This window comes from Oryzias latipes, chromosome 15 (genome assembly GCF_053564925.1).
Source record: "Oryzias latipes strain Hd-rR chromosome 15, Olatipes_Hd-rR_3.1".
Lineage (NCBI taxonomy): Eukaryota > Metazoa > Chordata > Actinopteri > Beloniformes > Adrianichthyidae > Oryzias > Oryzias latipes.
Window position 1 is genome coordinate 2,657,527 of NC_136251.1, and position 16,633 is coordinate 2,674,159.

Here is a 16,633-nt window from a genome sequence, read left to right on the forward strand (position 1 = left end):
CCCAATCAGTTAGGGGGGTCGGAGGTGTGAAAGAAGTGGGGGGTTGTGTGTAGAAGGGGGCCCTATTTTTCAATTTTTGTGACATTCCCATAAAAATTAGCGAGCTTCTAGTTGCAAAATTCTTTGCACAGGAGCTTGCCAATGACGACCGAGAAGTTAGATGATCGACGAAAATACCTTGTAGTTTTCGTGTGTAGCTGCTACTACAGGTTTTTTTCAAAGACCTCTTCCCGAGGCTAAAGGTCGACTTTTCTCATATTGTGGAAAAACATGAAAATTGCCACAATTTTGCCACAAACCAGCTGCCAAGCAGTGGGTTGTGTGGCCCACAATAATTTCAAAACGTCCTTTGGATATCCCCGACATGTGTTGTATGGTTTCCTTAGTGTATTTTGACTGTTTTTGTGCCTCCATTAGCGATTTTCGGCTCATTAATTTTTTATTATTATTTTTTTTATGGTTTCGCTTGCCATGCTGTCATCGACTTCATTTTTACCAGGTACTGGCGGTCTGCAAGTTTTGGTGAGTTTTCATGCATTTTTTTCAGAGCGGCTTTATGTCAGATCCAAACACTAAACATGAAATTTAATTAGTTTAATCACCTTTTAAATGAAAAAAGAGGACATGTAATAAAAATGTCAAGAACGTGTGAAAAAAAATGTAGAATAAATCAGCAAAGCAGAGTTTTACAAAATAAAACGTCCTTCATAATCAGATAAAAAATAAAATAAAAACACTGCCAAGTATGTATTTTTTCTCTCTGCTGCTTGGTACCAAGTGACCAGACTGGTACCAGTACTCATGATAAATCAATGAATGGATCAAATAGTTGGATCTGGTGGATATAACTAGTTTCCTTTTCTGCTTTAATGTTTGATATCAGAATAAACAGGCAGGTTTTAGGAGTGATGATCTTTTTATTTCAACTGGATATCTGAGGAACATCTTGATTAAATTCACAGAAATGACACCAGGCTGCTCATATGTTCTTCACAACACAGGGACACTTATCAACATGACATCAGACATGCACAAACCAGGCACCAGCGCCGCTTGACCATAACCAGGTTCACAAAGAATCAGCCAATCACAACGGACGCTTTCACTGACTGATGGAGCATGGGGGCAAGAACGGGACAAGACGGAGGAAGACAACAAGTGAGTGAGGAAGCAAAGAAGAGGCAAATACGTTAAAATTAAGATGAATCATAACACAGAACACCATGATAAACAAGAATTATTCTCCTAATGGACAATAAATATCTTCATTTTGTCTTGTCTGTAACCTAACACGTATCTCTGGATCTCCTGGAAGTGAAGCTTCCCTCATCACAAAGGAGAAGCTTTCCTGCTGTGGACTCACCCACTCTCACTCGTGCTCTCACACACCCTCCTCTCCATGACAGCTGCTGGACGGGGACACGTCTAACAGTAAGGTGATGCTTTGTTTATGGGGGGTCACATGCAGACTGATATGTACAACTGTAAACTCCCGCCAGCCTCCCTTACACCCCCACTCCCTCTGTTCCACCTGAAGACACTTTTAAAGCCCATCCTCCACCTTCTTCATCCTCCCCTCTTCCACCTTCATCTACTTCAGGTCACCGGCGTCTCCCTGGATGGTCTTCTTGATGCGCAGCAGCATGGTGGTCAGCCACTGGTCCAGGCGAGACACGGAGTCAAAATCTTTGACGGCCTCCGTGAACGCCTCGCTGTTCTGCTCTTCGTGAGCGTCCAGCAGTTTCTGTTGCAATAGAACTTGAAAATGAGTTTTCTACAAAAAGAGCTGATGAAGCATCAGTCTGAGCAGAATTAGTGCAGCAGCTAATTGTACTTTGCTCTATTCATGCAGAGCAAACATGGGAGAAACACCATTTTCAGTCCAAAGACATCCACAATTACCTTCAGCAGTTTGAGCTCTCTGGAGTCTGAGAAGGCTGGGAACATCTCCTCGTACTTCTCAATGGCCAGCTGGAAAACACAAACGCAGCAAAGCTGATGCCTTCAGAGGTTACAGGTGAGACCCCAACAGGTCATGTGACTGCTCAGACACACAGATGCCTGCTGTCTTCAGTCTTCCTTGTTCCAGGGACTTGGATACATTTTTATGTCTTCAATTAAAAAAACTGCCATTTCTACATCCAACTGTCACCAAAGCAACAGCCTGTTGACCCCCAGGTGCGGCCAGAGTGAATGTCTACCTCTCTGAAAGGTGCACAGGCATGTTGCTGCTGTCTAGTCACCTTGGCATTGAGCTCGTCCACGATGAAGTGACACAGTGAGGCCTTAAAGAAGTATTCTTTAGCGTTGTACTTCAGCAGAGGGTTGTCCATGGTGCTCATTGCAACCTGAAACACACAGCAGAGGCGTTGTCCGTTTGTAAATGTAAATATATGTTGCTCAGACGTTGACCTTGTACCTTTCACATCTCTTCACACCCATTCATCAAAAAAAATAAAAAGTTGACAGTTTTAGCTGCACAAACCACCAGGACATGGTTTTTCATACAGTGTGAATGCTTTAGACCAGAGGTGGGCAAACTGCGGTCCACGGGCTGGATCCGGCCAGCCTCCATGTTTGGTCTGGCCCACTGAACAAAAACAGAGACCCATCTTTTTTATTTATATCTAACAATACGATCAAGACCTGCATAGAACGTGACATTTTCTTCCACCCTTCAGCAGTCTGTGCTCCAACCTGGAACCCTCTAGAATCCCTGTCAATCCCTGTGTATCCCTGCTTTTTTTAAACAGACCTTGTCAATCAATCTCCTCCGTGTCTCCTGTACAGAAACGCGGAGCTCTTCAGATCTGCAGAAATCTGTGATCGATCAGATCTTTGTTTTTATTTTAAGATCCTGGACCTAATTTCTAGTAACCCCTGTGCTATCCTAGGCACTTTGACATTGGGAGTTGGGTCATCTAGACCCACTAGACAGTGCTCTGAACCTTTTTCCTACAATGATTTGTGATCTTCACTGGTGTCCATGGATTACATGAAATCTTTCCACCTTTATCCACCTTTGTCATGGTAGGGAGAACACGTCAATGGAAGGGGGGGATCATCTACGATAGCACAAGGGGTAAGGTTTGAGAATTTAAACATGAGGAAAGTGTGAAAATGTTCATGTCTGTCTGAGAAAAGTGTAGAAAGTGACAGTGAGGAGTTTTACTGCCAAAACGTCTGTAATCATTCTCCGTGGATTTCACAGATCACGGTTATTTTTAAATCCCAATAATTGAGGGACCTCTGTACTGGTGAAAAGGTAACTCAGATATATGCGTAGCTGCAGCAGAAGACATAGAAATGTGCTTCTTACTGGATGAGAAACAGACGTGCTGGACTCAGTTTTAGCACAAACTGTGAGACGTGAGGAGCTGCAGCTCTAAGTCTTTATTAGAATTATGACGGGAGAAGATCCACTATTTATTGCTTTCTCTTTTTAATATATCAGTATATTTCTTCTGACTTTTTGTCTTTGAAAATCACAGTTATATAGTCATTTTTAAAATTTCATAAATAGTGTCATTTATTTTATTAAAGGATCAGGAATTAATACAACTTTATTATAGGGCTTTACAATAAAAGAAAGATAAAAAAGTTTAAAGAAAAAGAGTTATTGTGGCCTCACATGAAAAAGTTGTGAAAATGTGGTTGTTTTTCATTCTTATGATCATTTAAACACCACATTATTGCAGCGTTTCTCTAAGTTTTACATCAAGCCGTTGCTGCAATTGGCTAAAAACTCTAGAATGTTCTGTTTTATATAATAATTTTCATTCTAAAGGTTTTCATCCAGATTCCATCTCATTTCTTTCTCACTCCACTCATCTGCTCCTGTCCGGCCCCTTTATCTCATTTTAGAACGCTTTGTGGCCCGCCAGTTAAAATAATTGCCCACCCCTGCTTTAGACTTTTTAACGAAGAAATTTCAGACTTCCCAAATATTTTTTACGTTAGAGTAAATTTCCAAACATTTCGTGTAACCTTGCCATTTCCATATTTACTAAAAGATTCCCACCGAGCTTCGAGGAGGATGAAGAAGATGCTCCCTATCTTCTGAAACATTTCAGCTTTTCCAGCATGAACATCGATTTAAGGTTCTGAAACTCTTGAACACAGATCTATTGAGAGGTGGACCTGCCACTGTCTTTAGATCTTCTTTCTGCAGTAGAAACTAAAGTTCTTCTGAACACCAGACCACCACACACCCACCTCCATGTTTGAGTTGATAGTGTTGATTTGGGTGCAGATGTTTGAGGGTGCACTCCTTCCAGAAAATGATTTTACACTCTCATCAGAAAATTTGTCCAGATGTTTTTGTGCATAATGCAGCTGTTTCTCTGGGTTCTTGTCTGTCTCCTTGAAGTCTCTCATGAATCTACGTTTGTCCAAAAGTCCTTTTCTGACAGTTGGATCACGAATGCTGACCCAAACGTAGGCAAGTTAGGTCTGACTTCCTTCTTCTGCTTCTTTCATGACTTCCTGGATGATTCCTCTTTGTGCGCTGGGACTAATTTTGGTCACTTGAAGATTATCCTCAGTTATGAGTTTCCTCCATGTGTGGATGATGGATCTCTCTGATGAGTTTTAAAGCTGCAGGAATGTCTGTGTGAGTCAAACACTTTGGTTCCTCAGATGCTTTGGCAGACAGACTACATAAATCCTCTGGTGGATCTGACATCTTTCTTTTTTTTAGATGCCTTAAATAATGAAAAACCAGATTTTCTTCATAACTGCAGCTGCAGTACCTGTAAAAAACTTCTTTTAGCACAGAGGTTGTTTAGCAGATTAGCTAGTACCTGTTCGTAGATCTCAATAGCCTTCTGGTACTGCTCCAGCTGAGCGCTGTAATGTCCCACCTTCAGGAGACATTTGTTGGCTGAACTGAAACAGAAGCAGCACATGAACTGGCATGTCTGTAGTACAAATACGCCCCCCTAAAAGACTGGAGAACGGGCTTCATCAGGTCTCAAATTCATGTTCTGAGGTCTCAATGGAAATCTGAGTACTGGATCAACTAATTATGGCCCAAGCACACACAAAGTGTGCAAAGGACCATCTTGTAATCACATTGAAGGAAAATCCCTCAAAAATGTACAAAAAGCCTCAAAAGCAAAGGGAAAAAGTTCCAATAGAGACTAAATTAGTGCAGGACCAAAGTACACACACAATCTGTGGCTTGAAAAAAACCTTGGATTGTTTTTTTTTTTATATTTTCTTTCCTCCTTTCTTCCACTTTTGACTCAGATTTGATCCCTTGAATTTACACAGAAACTCACCAAACAGAGTTTACTTCTGATCTAGACCAGAAGTATCTGGCCAGACCAGATTTCCTTTTAATATAAAAAGTTTCTTTTGGAAACACAGCTGAGGACTTGGGATGCAGAATCTGCTGAAGCTGTGAGTCATAATGAGTCATGCCATCCTGGAGAGCTTCATCAACATTAAAGGTGTCTGAACACGCCAACAAGAAGACCTTGTACTAGTGTTCCTAAAGATACATTTGAGAATATTGTCATCTGACAAAAGAAATATCAATATTTACTTTTTTTTAAATTCTGTTTGTTAATCATTTCCTGTTTTTTTTGTTTGAGAAACAATTAATTTTGAACATACCTGTTGGATTCTTCTCCTTTGTAGTAATCTGCTGCCTGCTCGTAGTGAGCAATAGCCTGAAATGCACACAAAGGTACACACACGTGCACACACAGGCACACACACGTGCACACACAGGCACACACATAAGGCTGGAAAAATCAAACCAGAACATCTGCCAGTGTTTCCTGAAAGTGGTCTGGGTTTTACCTTCTCGATGTCCACCAGCTCAGACTCGTAGATCTCTGCGATGGTGATGTGATGTTTGGCCGCGATAGTGAAGCGACCCTGAAACCAGGGCAGACACATTCAGTTCAACCTTTGAACAGGAAATTGTTGCGGGGGAGGGATTTGGGGCTGGGGGGGGGCTTACCATGTCAGTGTAAATGTCAATGGCCTGGTTTAGACAGTTAATGGCCTCTGAAAAGATACAAGGATAAAGTTATAAGAAGTCCATTAACCCTCTGATTCTGCTCAGGTTCCTCCCTCTAAGCACCATTACTATGAAAACAGTGAGGGACGGGTTTAGGGGGGCAAGATTACTCATTTATAAATGTGTGGTTTTCTAGAAAAAAACAACGAAGAACAAAAGTTACCACATTTGTGTCATTAAAATCTGCTGATATTGATAATGCCCCCCCCCCCCCCCATCAGAACTCTGTTCTCTGAAATCTTTCAGGCTTGATCAAAATCAGTGGATGAGAACCGACCCGACAGCACCTCCAGTTCCCTCCACACCAGGACACATGAAGGATTCCCATGAAATGATCAACACAAAAATAGTGTGTGGTGATAGTGCTGATTGGGAGGGGTTGCCATTACCCCCCTTCCCCCCGCTTAAAGTTGTACTCTGCTTTATAGGAGCTCGTTATGGATGATTAATCTGAAGCCGAGAGGAAAATATCAAGATGGGAAAGTGAAGCAGGAACAAACGTCAGACTTCAATCTACAAAAAATAATAAAACTGATGATGTGTTCTGGTTCTCCAGGAAATTCCAGTGATAGACAGCATCAATAATTGGGTTTGGAAATTGGTGCATGAACAGCTGATGGATGGATGGATAGATGGATGGATGGTGGATGGATGAATAAACAGCTGGTAGATGGATGAACAGGTGTTGGATGGATGGATGGATGATGGATAATGGACGATGGATGGATGGATGGATGGATGGATGGACGATGGATGGATGGATGGATAAACAGGTGTTGGATGGATGGATGGATGGATGGATGGATGGATGGATGGATGGATGGATGGATGGATGGATGGATGGATGGATGGATGGATGGATGGATGGATGGATGAACAGATGATGGATAGCACAAAAGTGTAACTAACCAGAATGAGTTAAAAATCCAGACTTGTTTAGCCTGATTAGTTCATCCTTTCACATTAAGTGTAAACCCATCTGAGGGCTGGGGATTCAAAAACGTGTTTCCCATAGTTCTGACCATGGTTAAAGGCGGAGCTTCATGTTTGCAGCTTAGTAGCTGAGAAAATACTTCCTGTTGTTTCTCCTGCAGCATGAAGGAGCCAAGAAAAAAAATTGCTGTGGTAATCGAATCCAGATTAACTGAATGAATTGAAATTGTGTTTTGTGCAGCAGACTATAGGCTGTGGTTTGATGTCTGGACTTTACCCGGCGACAGACTCATGAGCTCTGATGTTCTCTGTGCTCTCACCCTGCGGGTCGGCTTTCTTGTAGGCATTTCCGGCATCAACAAAGCTGGTGGCCGAGTCCAGTTTGTTCTGGAGCTGCATGTGGAGCCGAGCAGCCTGACAGAACGCGTTCCCTGCAGCTGCTCGCACATACATGCACGCAGACACACACACACACACACACACACACACACACACAAACACACACAGAGTGTGGATGTAAAAAAGTAACCCCTGAAGCATTCAACTCCATCAAACTGTTATGCTGGATTCACACTGCACGCAATTTGTGCGTCAGGTTTCAATGTTAAGTCGATGTTCAGACGCGATCTGAGGTACTGCGACGTTGTCAGTGACTCGATCAAAGGGAAGAAAAATAAATCCAAAATGGCCACTCGATGCCAGGATTTTTGTCCTGAACTTCCATCCATTTTCGTAACCCTTGTGCTATCCTAGGCACTTTAACATTGGGAGATGGGTCATCTAGACCCACTAGACAGTGCTCTGAACCTTTTTTCTTCAATGATTTGTGATCTTCACTGGTGTCCATGAATTACATGAAATCTTTCCACCTTTATCCACCTTTGTCATGGTAGGGAGAACACCTCAATGGAAGGGGGGGGGGGGGGGGGTCGTCTAAGATAGTGTTTTTCAACCAGTGTGCCGTGTGAGATGGTCAGGTGTGCCGTGGGAAATCACCCTCATTCACTGATCTAAAAACATTTTCCATCTCCAGGATATCAGCTCTGTGTTCATCCAAACAGGCCCTGATAAAACACTGAGTAGTTAGGAATATGAAAGATTATAAAATACTTTTTTCTTTGTGTTTATTTGATTCTATTAAAGACATTTTGATAAGAATGATGGTACCACGATTTAGCCGCAGCTTCAGCTGTTTTTGGAAAAGTCCCGCCCCTTTAACTGTCTCCGCCAATCATTCTTGAAGGCTTAATCACACGTCATCAGTCTGACCAATCAGAAGTGGTTAAAGTCTTCACTTCCTTGTTCTGATTCTGCTCATAAAGTCTCTCAGTTCCAACAAAAATACCAGCTAAAGCTCGTCTTTAGCGGTGTAGCTTTCCACAGAATCCGATATCAGAAAGTGTCTCATTTTCCAGCCGGTGGATTATACCACGTTTAAAGACCGTGGAAAAAGTGAACAAAACATTGAAGCTCAGAGACACTAGTCTTTCTGCCCTTTTGCAGCAGTTTTCACACTACATCTACCATGATGCATTGGGTTAAAGTGACAGCACTCAGCACACAATGAGTCGTCCTTGTTAAAGGTCTTGAAACCACAACGAACACACATCAAACAGTTTGTAAATCTTCTAACTTAACTTTTATTTCATCTTTATAAAAAACAGCTGCAACAACCAGCTTTTTCTGCCACAATTATCACAAAAATGCACGTGACTTTGCGGGGGTGGGTGGGGGGGCGCTGTCAATACAGACTATGAGTTTCTGCTTCTTCTTTTTTTGGATGCTGGTGTGCCGCGGGATTTTTGTCAAGGTTAAAGTGTGCCGTGGCTCAAAAAAGGTTGAAAAACACTGATCTAGATGCCCCAACTCCCAATAAGCTGCCTAGGAAAGCACAAGGGTTAACCTGCAGGGTTGCCGGAGACTGTCCTGGTTGCCGTTGGGCAAAGGCAGGATACACCCTGGACAGGTTGCCACAGGGCCAACGGAGCTGGAGCGATCGAGCCAGCCTCCCGGTGGACAGCAGAGCAAGCTCCGCTGCCAGCGGCCGGCAGAGCTAGCGTGCGCCGCTGCCCAGGCTTCCGGTCCCCGGGGAGCAGAGCTCGCTGTGCTGGCTCTCTGGAAGTTGGCATAGGGAGGGCCCCCGCGGGGGCTGTCTCTAATGTTTTTTCACTCTCGAGGCGTTGAGCAGTAAATTTGACACGCGTCAGACGCAAATTGGACGCGTGAATTGCGTCTGGTGTGAATGCAGCTTAATCTTGGCTTTCATCGGCACATCTGCTTCAGGAGCTCAGGAGAACTCCCTGCTGACTCCTCCCACCAAATCCTGAAGCTCAGATGTCAATGCACAGCCGTGCACATGTGTGTTTTGTCACCCACCGCTCCAGTTCTTGGCCATCTTGAACATGTTGGCCGCTCTGGCGTATATCTCGCAGGCGTCCTCCACCTTATGGTTCCCTCTTCAAAAGAAACAAACACGTGAATTTCCTTCCACACCTACAAACTGTTTCTAACAATCCCATGAAAACTGTTGAGTCACTGTGAGTGTGAATGAGCAGATGAGCTGCAGAGGCTGAACATGAAACCAAACTAAGGCTGGATCAAACCAAGTCAGGCTCAGACCCAGCAAACCTCTGAGAAGCTGATGACAAGCAAAAAAAAACTCTTTATTCAAAGGTCCCATAATGCAACATCAACCTTTTGAGCTTTGAAGTGTATTATAATGTTGATTCCTCACAAAAAAACAACACCAAAGCGGTATTTTAATCCAGTCACGCATCTTCTTCTGAAAACCTGCTCTATGAGCCCCAGCCCCTCCCAATCCAAGAAAACAAGTGGCTTCTCACATTGTGATGTCATAAATTGAAGAACCGCCCCTTCCAAGTAGAGTCTGTGCAACCAGCACTGCCCCCAGGCTAACACACACACACACACACTTACTCCATGGAGGTGTAGAGTGGTCAGCACTTTTATTTTAATTGCACAATTTGCACAACCATCTTAAAGAAAGCAGAATAACAGTCTGGATCAAAGACCAAAGGGAGGCAGTACTAGATCCTAAAGTCGTTGTCTGAAACATGCAGCTTCTCATGGGGAAACACACACATGGAGTTCAACCCCCTCCAACAAAACCAGGTCATGCTTGCTCTCAGACAAAACTAAAAATTCATCTGTTGTTTGCTCCTCTGTGCATGTTTTTTCCTTTTGGGGCTCTGACTGTCTGTGTGGCACCTGAGACAGAAAATGTGTGAACAACCCAGCATCTCAAAAAGCTTCTATAAATAAAATCTATCATTACTAATCTTTGATCTCTGTCATTGGGGAAGAATGGAACCATCACATCTCATCTTCAGCCTTTGAGTTCACACACACAGACTCGTCCAATATGAAGAACCCTAAAATCCCTACATTTTAATGGTTATTTCTTCATTTGTCGTGCTGCTGTGTGATGACCATGAAGCATTCTATGTCCAGATTATTTCTTTACATCCATCACACTGAACTCATGTGGCTGGACAGCAACAAACTCATCCCTGCACCAAATCATTTGTATCATGTAACATCACTACTTTGGTAGTAGGCCTGCAAGTAACTAAAAATTAATATAAATGTAATGGGATTACAGTAATGCTTGTTGGCAGCACTGCAAAGCGGAACTACGTTTTAGGGTCAAGGCTGAAGGTTTGTCTCCGTCCGCGCTGGCTTTGGACAGTTTTCCCTTAAAGTGAATGAGACTAACCGATGCCCCCTAGCGGCCAGGCGCTGAACTGACCCCCTTTGAAGAGGCGCACTCGCCAAACCCGCTGGGTTCGGTTCAAGCGCTCATTCGTCACTAAAAAAAATCATCTGCTCCCGTTTTTACCGTAAACACACGCCACTCCCCGGCGCTTGGGCACACGCGCACGCACACGCGCGGAATCCTCCTCCGCAGAAGCTGAGCGTCCCTGCAGCCTCTCTAGCGTCAGGACGCGCGCGCGTCCCCGAAAAGAGCCGTCCGCGTTTCTGCAGCGTGAACGTTACCGCATAATAAGGAGAAACACGCAAGGAGGCCTTTTTTATTATTATTATTATCATTAATTAATGTCTTTATTTATTTATGGAGGGGACGCAGACATCTCTCCCCGCCCCCAAACGGTAAACAGATCGACAGCGCATCGCTCACCCAAACATCCCCCCCAGGAAGGATCCGGACGCCTTGACCTTCTTGTCCGCTTCCGCCATCAGCTGCATGGCCTCCTTCTCTTTGCCGGTGTTGTCCATGGCGGGCCGGGGGGTGGCAAGAAAACGGGCCGCAGAGGTTCGGAGAGGAGCGGGTTGGTGCTGATGCTGAGGATCCTGAGGATGATGAGGATGACGCTCTTCCTCGATGGTAGTGAGAATGTATTTTCATGCCTCACTGTCGCCCCCTGCTGAAGAGGAAAGGTCGGCGCGGGGGATTGGGGGCAGCTGCGTCGAAGCTTGGTGAATATAATGTTGTTTTTTTAAAAAGGAGTTTAAAGTTCTTTTAAAAATAAAAGTCTGTCTGTAAATCATCACGTAGTGTTTCCGCGGAAGCAGCCTCTCTTTTTCTCTGTTCTTCAACACATCTAGACATCTCCAAGAAATCCAAAGGAAACAATGTCACAATGAAGAATTAACACTTTTAAAAAATAATTTCATTTTTTTAAACGTGCCCTGTCCAGGAACAGATCAAAGCTGAAGGCCTCCCGTCTTGGACATATTTTACTGTCACAGGGTTAGGAATCTTATGACACATAAGGTTGTATAAATACTTTTGTATTTGAGGCTAAACTGTTTAAATCAATCATGTTTTTAAATATTTTCTTTGGAATGGACAAAAAAGGAGAAAAGAGGAGAGAGTGGGATGTCAGAGATGGGGGGTAAAGATACAAAAGGGGGGTTGAAGTTGGAGGATGATTAAAGAGGGGGGGGGGGGGTAGAATCACAAAGAAACAAGTTGCTGGATGTTTATCTTCATCACTATCACATGCAGATGTTGGTCAAAAGGGCGGGGCCTGTCCAGGCACACGCTGTTACACTCTGTTGTACTTATGCATACAAACACACATGTCAGGCATATAGATTAGATTAGATTAGATTAGATAACTTTATTTATCCCATGATGGGGAAATTCACTTATCTGCAGCAGCAAGCAGGACATTCAAAAATACAGCAAAAAGAACATTAAAAATCACATTAAAATTAAATAAATAGGTCTGCAAAAGTGACATGTGATCAACTTTTTATATAAATATATTTTAACGCCCCTCTCACCCTCCGCGGGTGGTTTCTCCTCAAAGCACGGGTCCTCTTCCAGAGGCCTGGGAGCTTGAGGGTCCTGCAGTATCTTAGCTGTTCCTAGCACTGCGCTTTTCTGAACTGAGAGTGTATATATATATATATATATATATATATATATATATATATATATATATATATATATATATATATATATATATATATATATATATATATATATATATATATATATATATATATATATATATATATATATATATATATATATATATATATATATATATATATATATATATATATATATATATATAAAAAAGTCAGGGTAGCTCGGTTGGTAAGGTGCAGGACTGTCATGCAGGAAACCCGGGTTCGATTCCCAGGGCGGAATGAACAATTAATGGCAATGAAAAATGGGGCAATTACCATGACAATGGAAATGGGGCAATTACCATAACAATGACGGGCAATTAACATCACCCAGTGAGGATGATGGAAAGTGGGCTACTGGAACAAAACGGAAATGGACTAGATGTGAGAACAAGGTTCTGTTAGGATGCTACTACTCAAGTAATCCCACCCAGAGGGGTTACATGCAGAGAATGTGGAATAAATGGTTGCTTCGAAACCCACAATCAGGGCTAACTGCCAAACAACTGGTAGCCCAGTGCTCTAACATCCACAAACGGCAACTCCTATCACAACTTGAGATTGAAGCAATACAATACAATGCCACGGGAGAGCCAGAACAACAGGTCAGAGAGGAGGTTATACCACACTCCCACCCTGAGATTGGGTACACAGCCCCAACAACCACAATTACGCTGAGCAAGGCAGCAACTGACCTGAAAGACAATGTACAATGAACACTAGGCAACCCCGACACCAGCTACAACGGTTAAGTGATGTACCGCCTAAAAGTCTACTGGAAACTGTGAATGAAGCATTGAGGGCAATTCCTACCACAACCATCACAGAAACCAATGAACTGGTTTACACTTCAGCAGCAGTGATCCTTGAGATGCTTGGCTATAAGAGCAACCATGGAAGAAAACAGTACCCACCATGGAAGCAACGGTTAGAGGCCAAAATCAAGGCAACTCGGAAGGATGTGAGTAAGCTGACAGAGGCTCAAAGAGGTACAATGAGAAAGCAAGTACCTAAGAGATACAGCCAGATGTCCATACCTGAAGCACTGGAAACTGCCAAACAAAGGCTCCTAGCCTTGAGCAGCCGCCTAAAGAGGTACACAAGAGACAATGAAGCCAGACGAATAAACAGGCTCTTCGCAACTCAACCTGCAACAGTGTTCGCTCAGTGGCAGGGTCAAAACAGCCGAGCAGACCCACCAAGGCTAGAAACTGAACAGTACTGGAAAAGTATATGGGAGAAAGAGACAGCACATAACAGCAATGCCCAGTGGCTGGTCTCTCTGAGAAAAGAACATAGCAACCTCCCTGAACAGAATCCAGTAACCATCACAGTGGCAGACATCCAAGAAAGAGTCTCAGGTATGAAGAACTGGACAGCACCGGGCCCTGACATGATACATACCTACTGGCTAAAGAAGCTTACCGCACTCCACGAGCGCCTGGCAGCACAAATGAACCAGCTGCTAAGAGATGGGACTCACCCCGAATGACTAACGGAAGGGCGAACGATCCTGATCCAGAAGGATCCCTCAAAGGGTGCAATCCCATCCAACTACCGACCAATAACCTGTCTGTCCACAACATGGAAGCTCATGTCAGGCATCATTGCAACCAAGATAAACAGGCACATGGATCAATTCATGAGTAACACACAGAAGGGCATTGGTAGAGACTCCAGAGGAGCCAAACACCAACTCCTGGTCGACAGAACAGTCGCCCAAGACTGCAAGTCACGACACACCAACCTGTACACAGCCTGGATTGATTACAAGAAGGCCTATGACTCAATGCCACACACATGGATCACTGAATGCTTGGAGCTGTACAACATCAACAGGACTCTAAGCGCCTTCATAGGAAACTCAATGAAGCTGTGGAAAACCACCCTTGAAGCCAATGGGAAGCCACTTGCACAAGTGTCCATCAAATGTGGGATATACCAAGGTGATGCTCTGTCCCCACTGCTGTTCTGCATAGGTCTGAACCCCCTCAGCCAAATAATCAACAATACTGGCTATGGATACCGACTCAGAAATGGGGCCAACATCAGTCACCTCCTCTACATGGATGACATCAAGCTATATGCTAAGAGCGAGCGTGACATTGACTCCCTGATCCACACCACCAGGATCTACAGTACTGACATTGGGATGTCATTCGGGCTCGAGAAATGCAGCCGGATGGTGACAAAGAGAGGCAAGGTAGTCCACACAGGAGGGGTCTCACTCCCAGAAGGAACAATAGCAGACATCGAGGACAATTACAAGTACCTTGGAATTCCACAGGCAAATGGCAACCTAGAGCAGGCAACAAGGAAAGCTGCAACAGCTAAATACCTCCAACGAGTAAGGCAAGTGCTGAGAAGCCAGCTCAATGGCAAAAATAAGACCCGGGCAATAAACAGCTACGCACTGCCAGTTATCAGATACCCTGCAGGAATAATAAGATGGCCAAAGGAAGAGATACAGACCACGGATGTTAAAACACGAAAGCTCCTCACCATGAATGGAGGGTTCCATCCCAAATCCAGCACCCTGAGACTGTATGCTAGCCGCAAGGAAGGAGGCTGAGGACTAGTGAGTGTAGAAGCCACTATCCAGGATGAAACATCCAAGATGCATGAGTACATCAAGCTCAAGGCCCCAACTGACAGTGTGCTCAGTGAATGTCTCAGACAATGGAGAGCAGAGGATACAGTGCAGGCAGACAGATCCTCATGGGAGGACAAACCCCTGCATGGGATGTACCACCGGACCATAACTGAAGTGGCTGATATCAAGAAGTCCTACCAATGGCTAGAAAGGGCTGGCCTACAGGACAGTACCGAAGCGCTCATCCTGGCAGCCCAGGAACAAGCCCTGAGCACCAGAGCAATAGAGGCTCAGATCTACCACACCAGACAAGACCCAAGGTGTAGATCTACCACACCAGACAAGACCCAAGGTGTAGGCTGTGCAAAGAGGCCCCTGAAACAATCCAGCACATAACTGCAGGATGTAAGATGCTGGCAGGTAAAGCATACATGGAGTGCCACAATCAAGTGGCTGGAATAATATACAGGAACATGTGTGCAGAATATGAACTGGAAACCCCAAGGTCAAAATGGGAAACACCTCTGAAGGTGGTAGAGAATGAGAGGGCAAAGATCCTGTGGGACTTCCAGATCCAGACTGATAAGATGGTAATGGCGAACCAACCAGTAGTGGTGGATAAAGAACAGAGGAAAGCCGTTGTGGTGGATGTGGCAGTGCCAAGCAATGGGAACATCAGGAAGAAGGAAAATGAGAAACTGGAGAAATACCAGGGACTCAGAGAAGAACTGGAGAAAGCCTGGAAAGTGAAGGTGACAGTGGTGCCTGTGGTAATTGGAGCACTCGGGGCAGTAACCCCCAAGCTGGAGGAGTGGCTACAACAGATACCTGGAAAGACCTCAGACCTCTCAGTCCAGAAAAGCGCAGTGCTAGGAACAGCTAAGATACTGCAGGACCCTCAAGCTCCCAGGCCTCTGGTAGAGGACCCGAGTTTGGAGGAGAAAACCACCCGCGGAGGGTGAGAGGGGCGTTTATATATATATATATATATATATATATATATGCACCTGTATATAGGTAGATCTTCAAGACATTGTGGTCTCAAAAGTAGCTCACATGCCAAAAAAGTGTGAGCACCCCTGCTGTACTGTCCACCCTGTAACTGGAAGGTCGTGGGTTCAAACCCAGGCCGAGTCATACCAAAGACTCTAAAAATGGGACTCAATGCTTCCCTGCTTGACACGCAGCATTAAGGGGTTGGATTGGGGGGTTAAACCACCAAATGGTTGATTGCGGAGTGCTGCTGTGTCTGCAGCTCATCGCTCCCCTAGGGGAGGGGTCAAAAGCAGAGAACAAATTTCACACACCTAGGTGTGGGACAGATAATAGGACTTTAAATGTTATGAGGACTTTTTTTCACAAACTTCCTACTATTGTTAAAACTTTAGGCAAACGTCAGCAGTCTATCATGGGTCTTCAAGGAAACTTCAAGTCTTTTAGCAAATTCATCAGTTTGCAAATAGCTGTTACATTTTCAGCAACCCCCCCCCAAAGCAATTAAAGTAAATGCTTCAGCAAAAAACATTCACACTGGCATTATCGCAGTTATGCAACTGTTGTAGTCTTTATTAGCTATTCTACAATTGAATGTCAGATTTATGCACATTTTTTAAGTTGTATTTGTAGTTTTACTCTTTTTGTTTATTCTTTTCTTTTGACTTTTTTTTACCTTT

At 44.0% G+C, this 16,633-nt stretch overlaps 1 protein-coding gene across 1 annotated transcript; it reads right to left on the minus strand.

The window, feature by feature from the left end:
- Positions 1-897: 897 nt before the first annotated feature.
- napba (N-ethylmaleimide-sensitive factor attachment protein, beta a) lies at positions 898-11,338 on the minus strand. Its single transcript, XM_023963071.2, has 10 exons — positions 11,124-11,338; positions 9,341-9,420; positions 7,285-7,401; positions 5,972-6,018; positions 5,809-5,886; positions 5,620-5,675; positions 4,803-4,887; positions 2,244-2,348; positions 1,903-1,971; positions 898-1,744 (listed from the first exon to the last, which is right to left on the minus strand). The coding sequence occupies exons 1-10, from the start codon at positions 11,219-11,221 to the stop codon at positions 1,592-1,594; spliced, it is 888 nt and encodes a 295-aa protein (XP_023818839.1). The 5' UTR covers positions 11,222-11,338; the 3' UTR covers positions 898-1,591.
- Between the last annotated feature and the right edge of the window lie 5,295 nt (positions 11,339-16,633).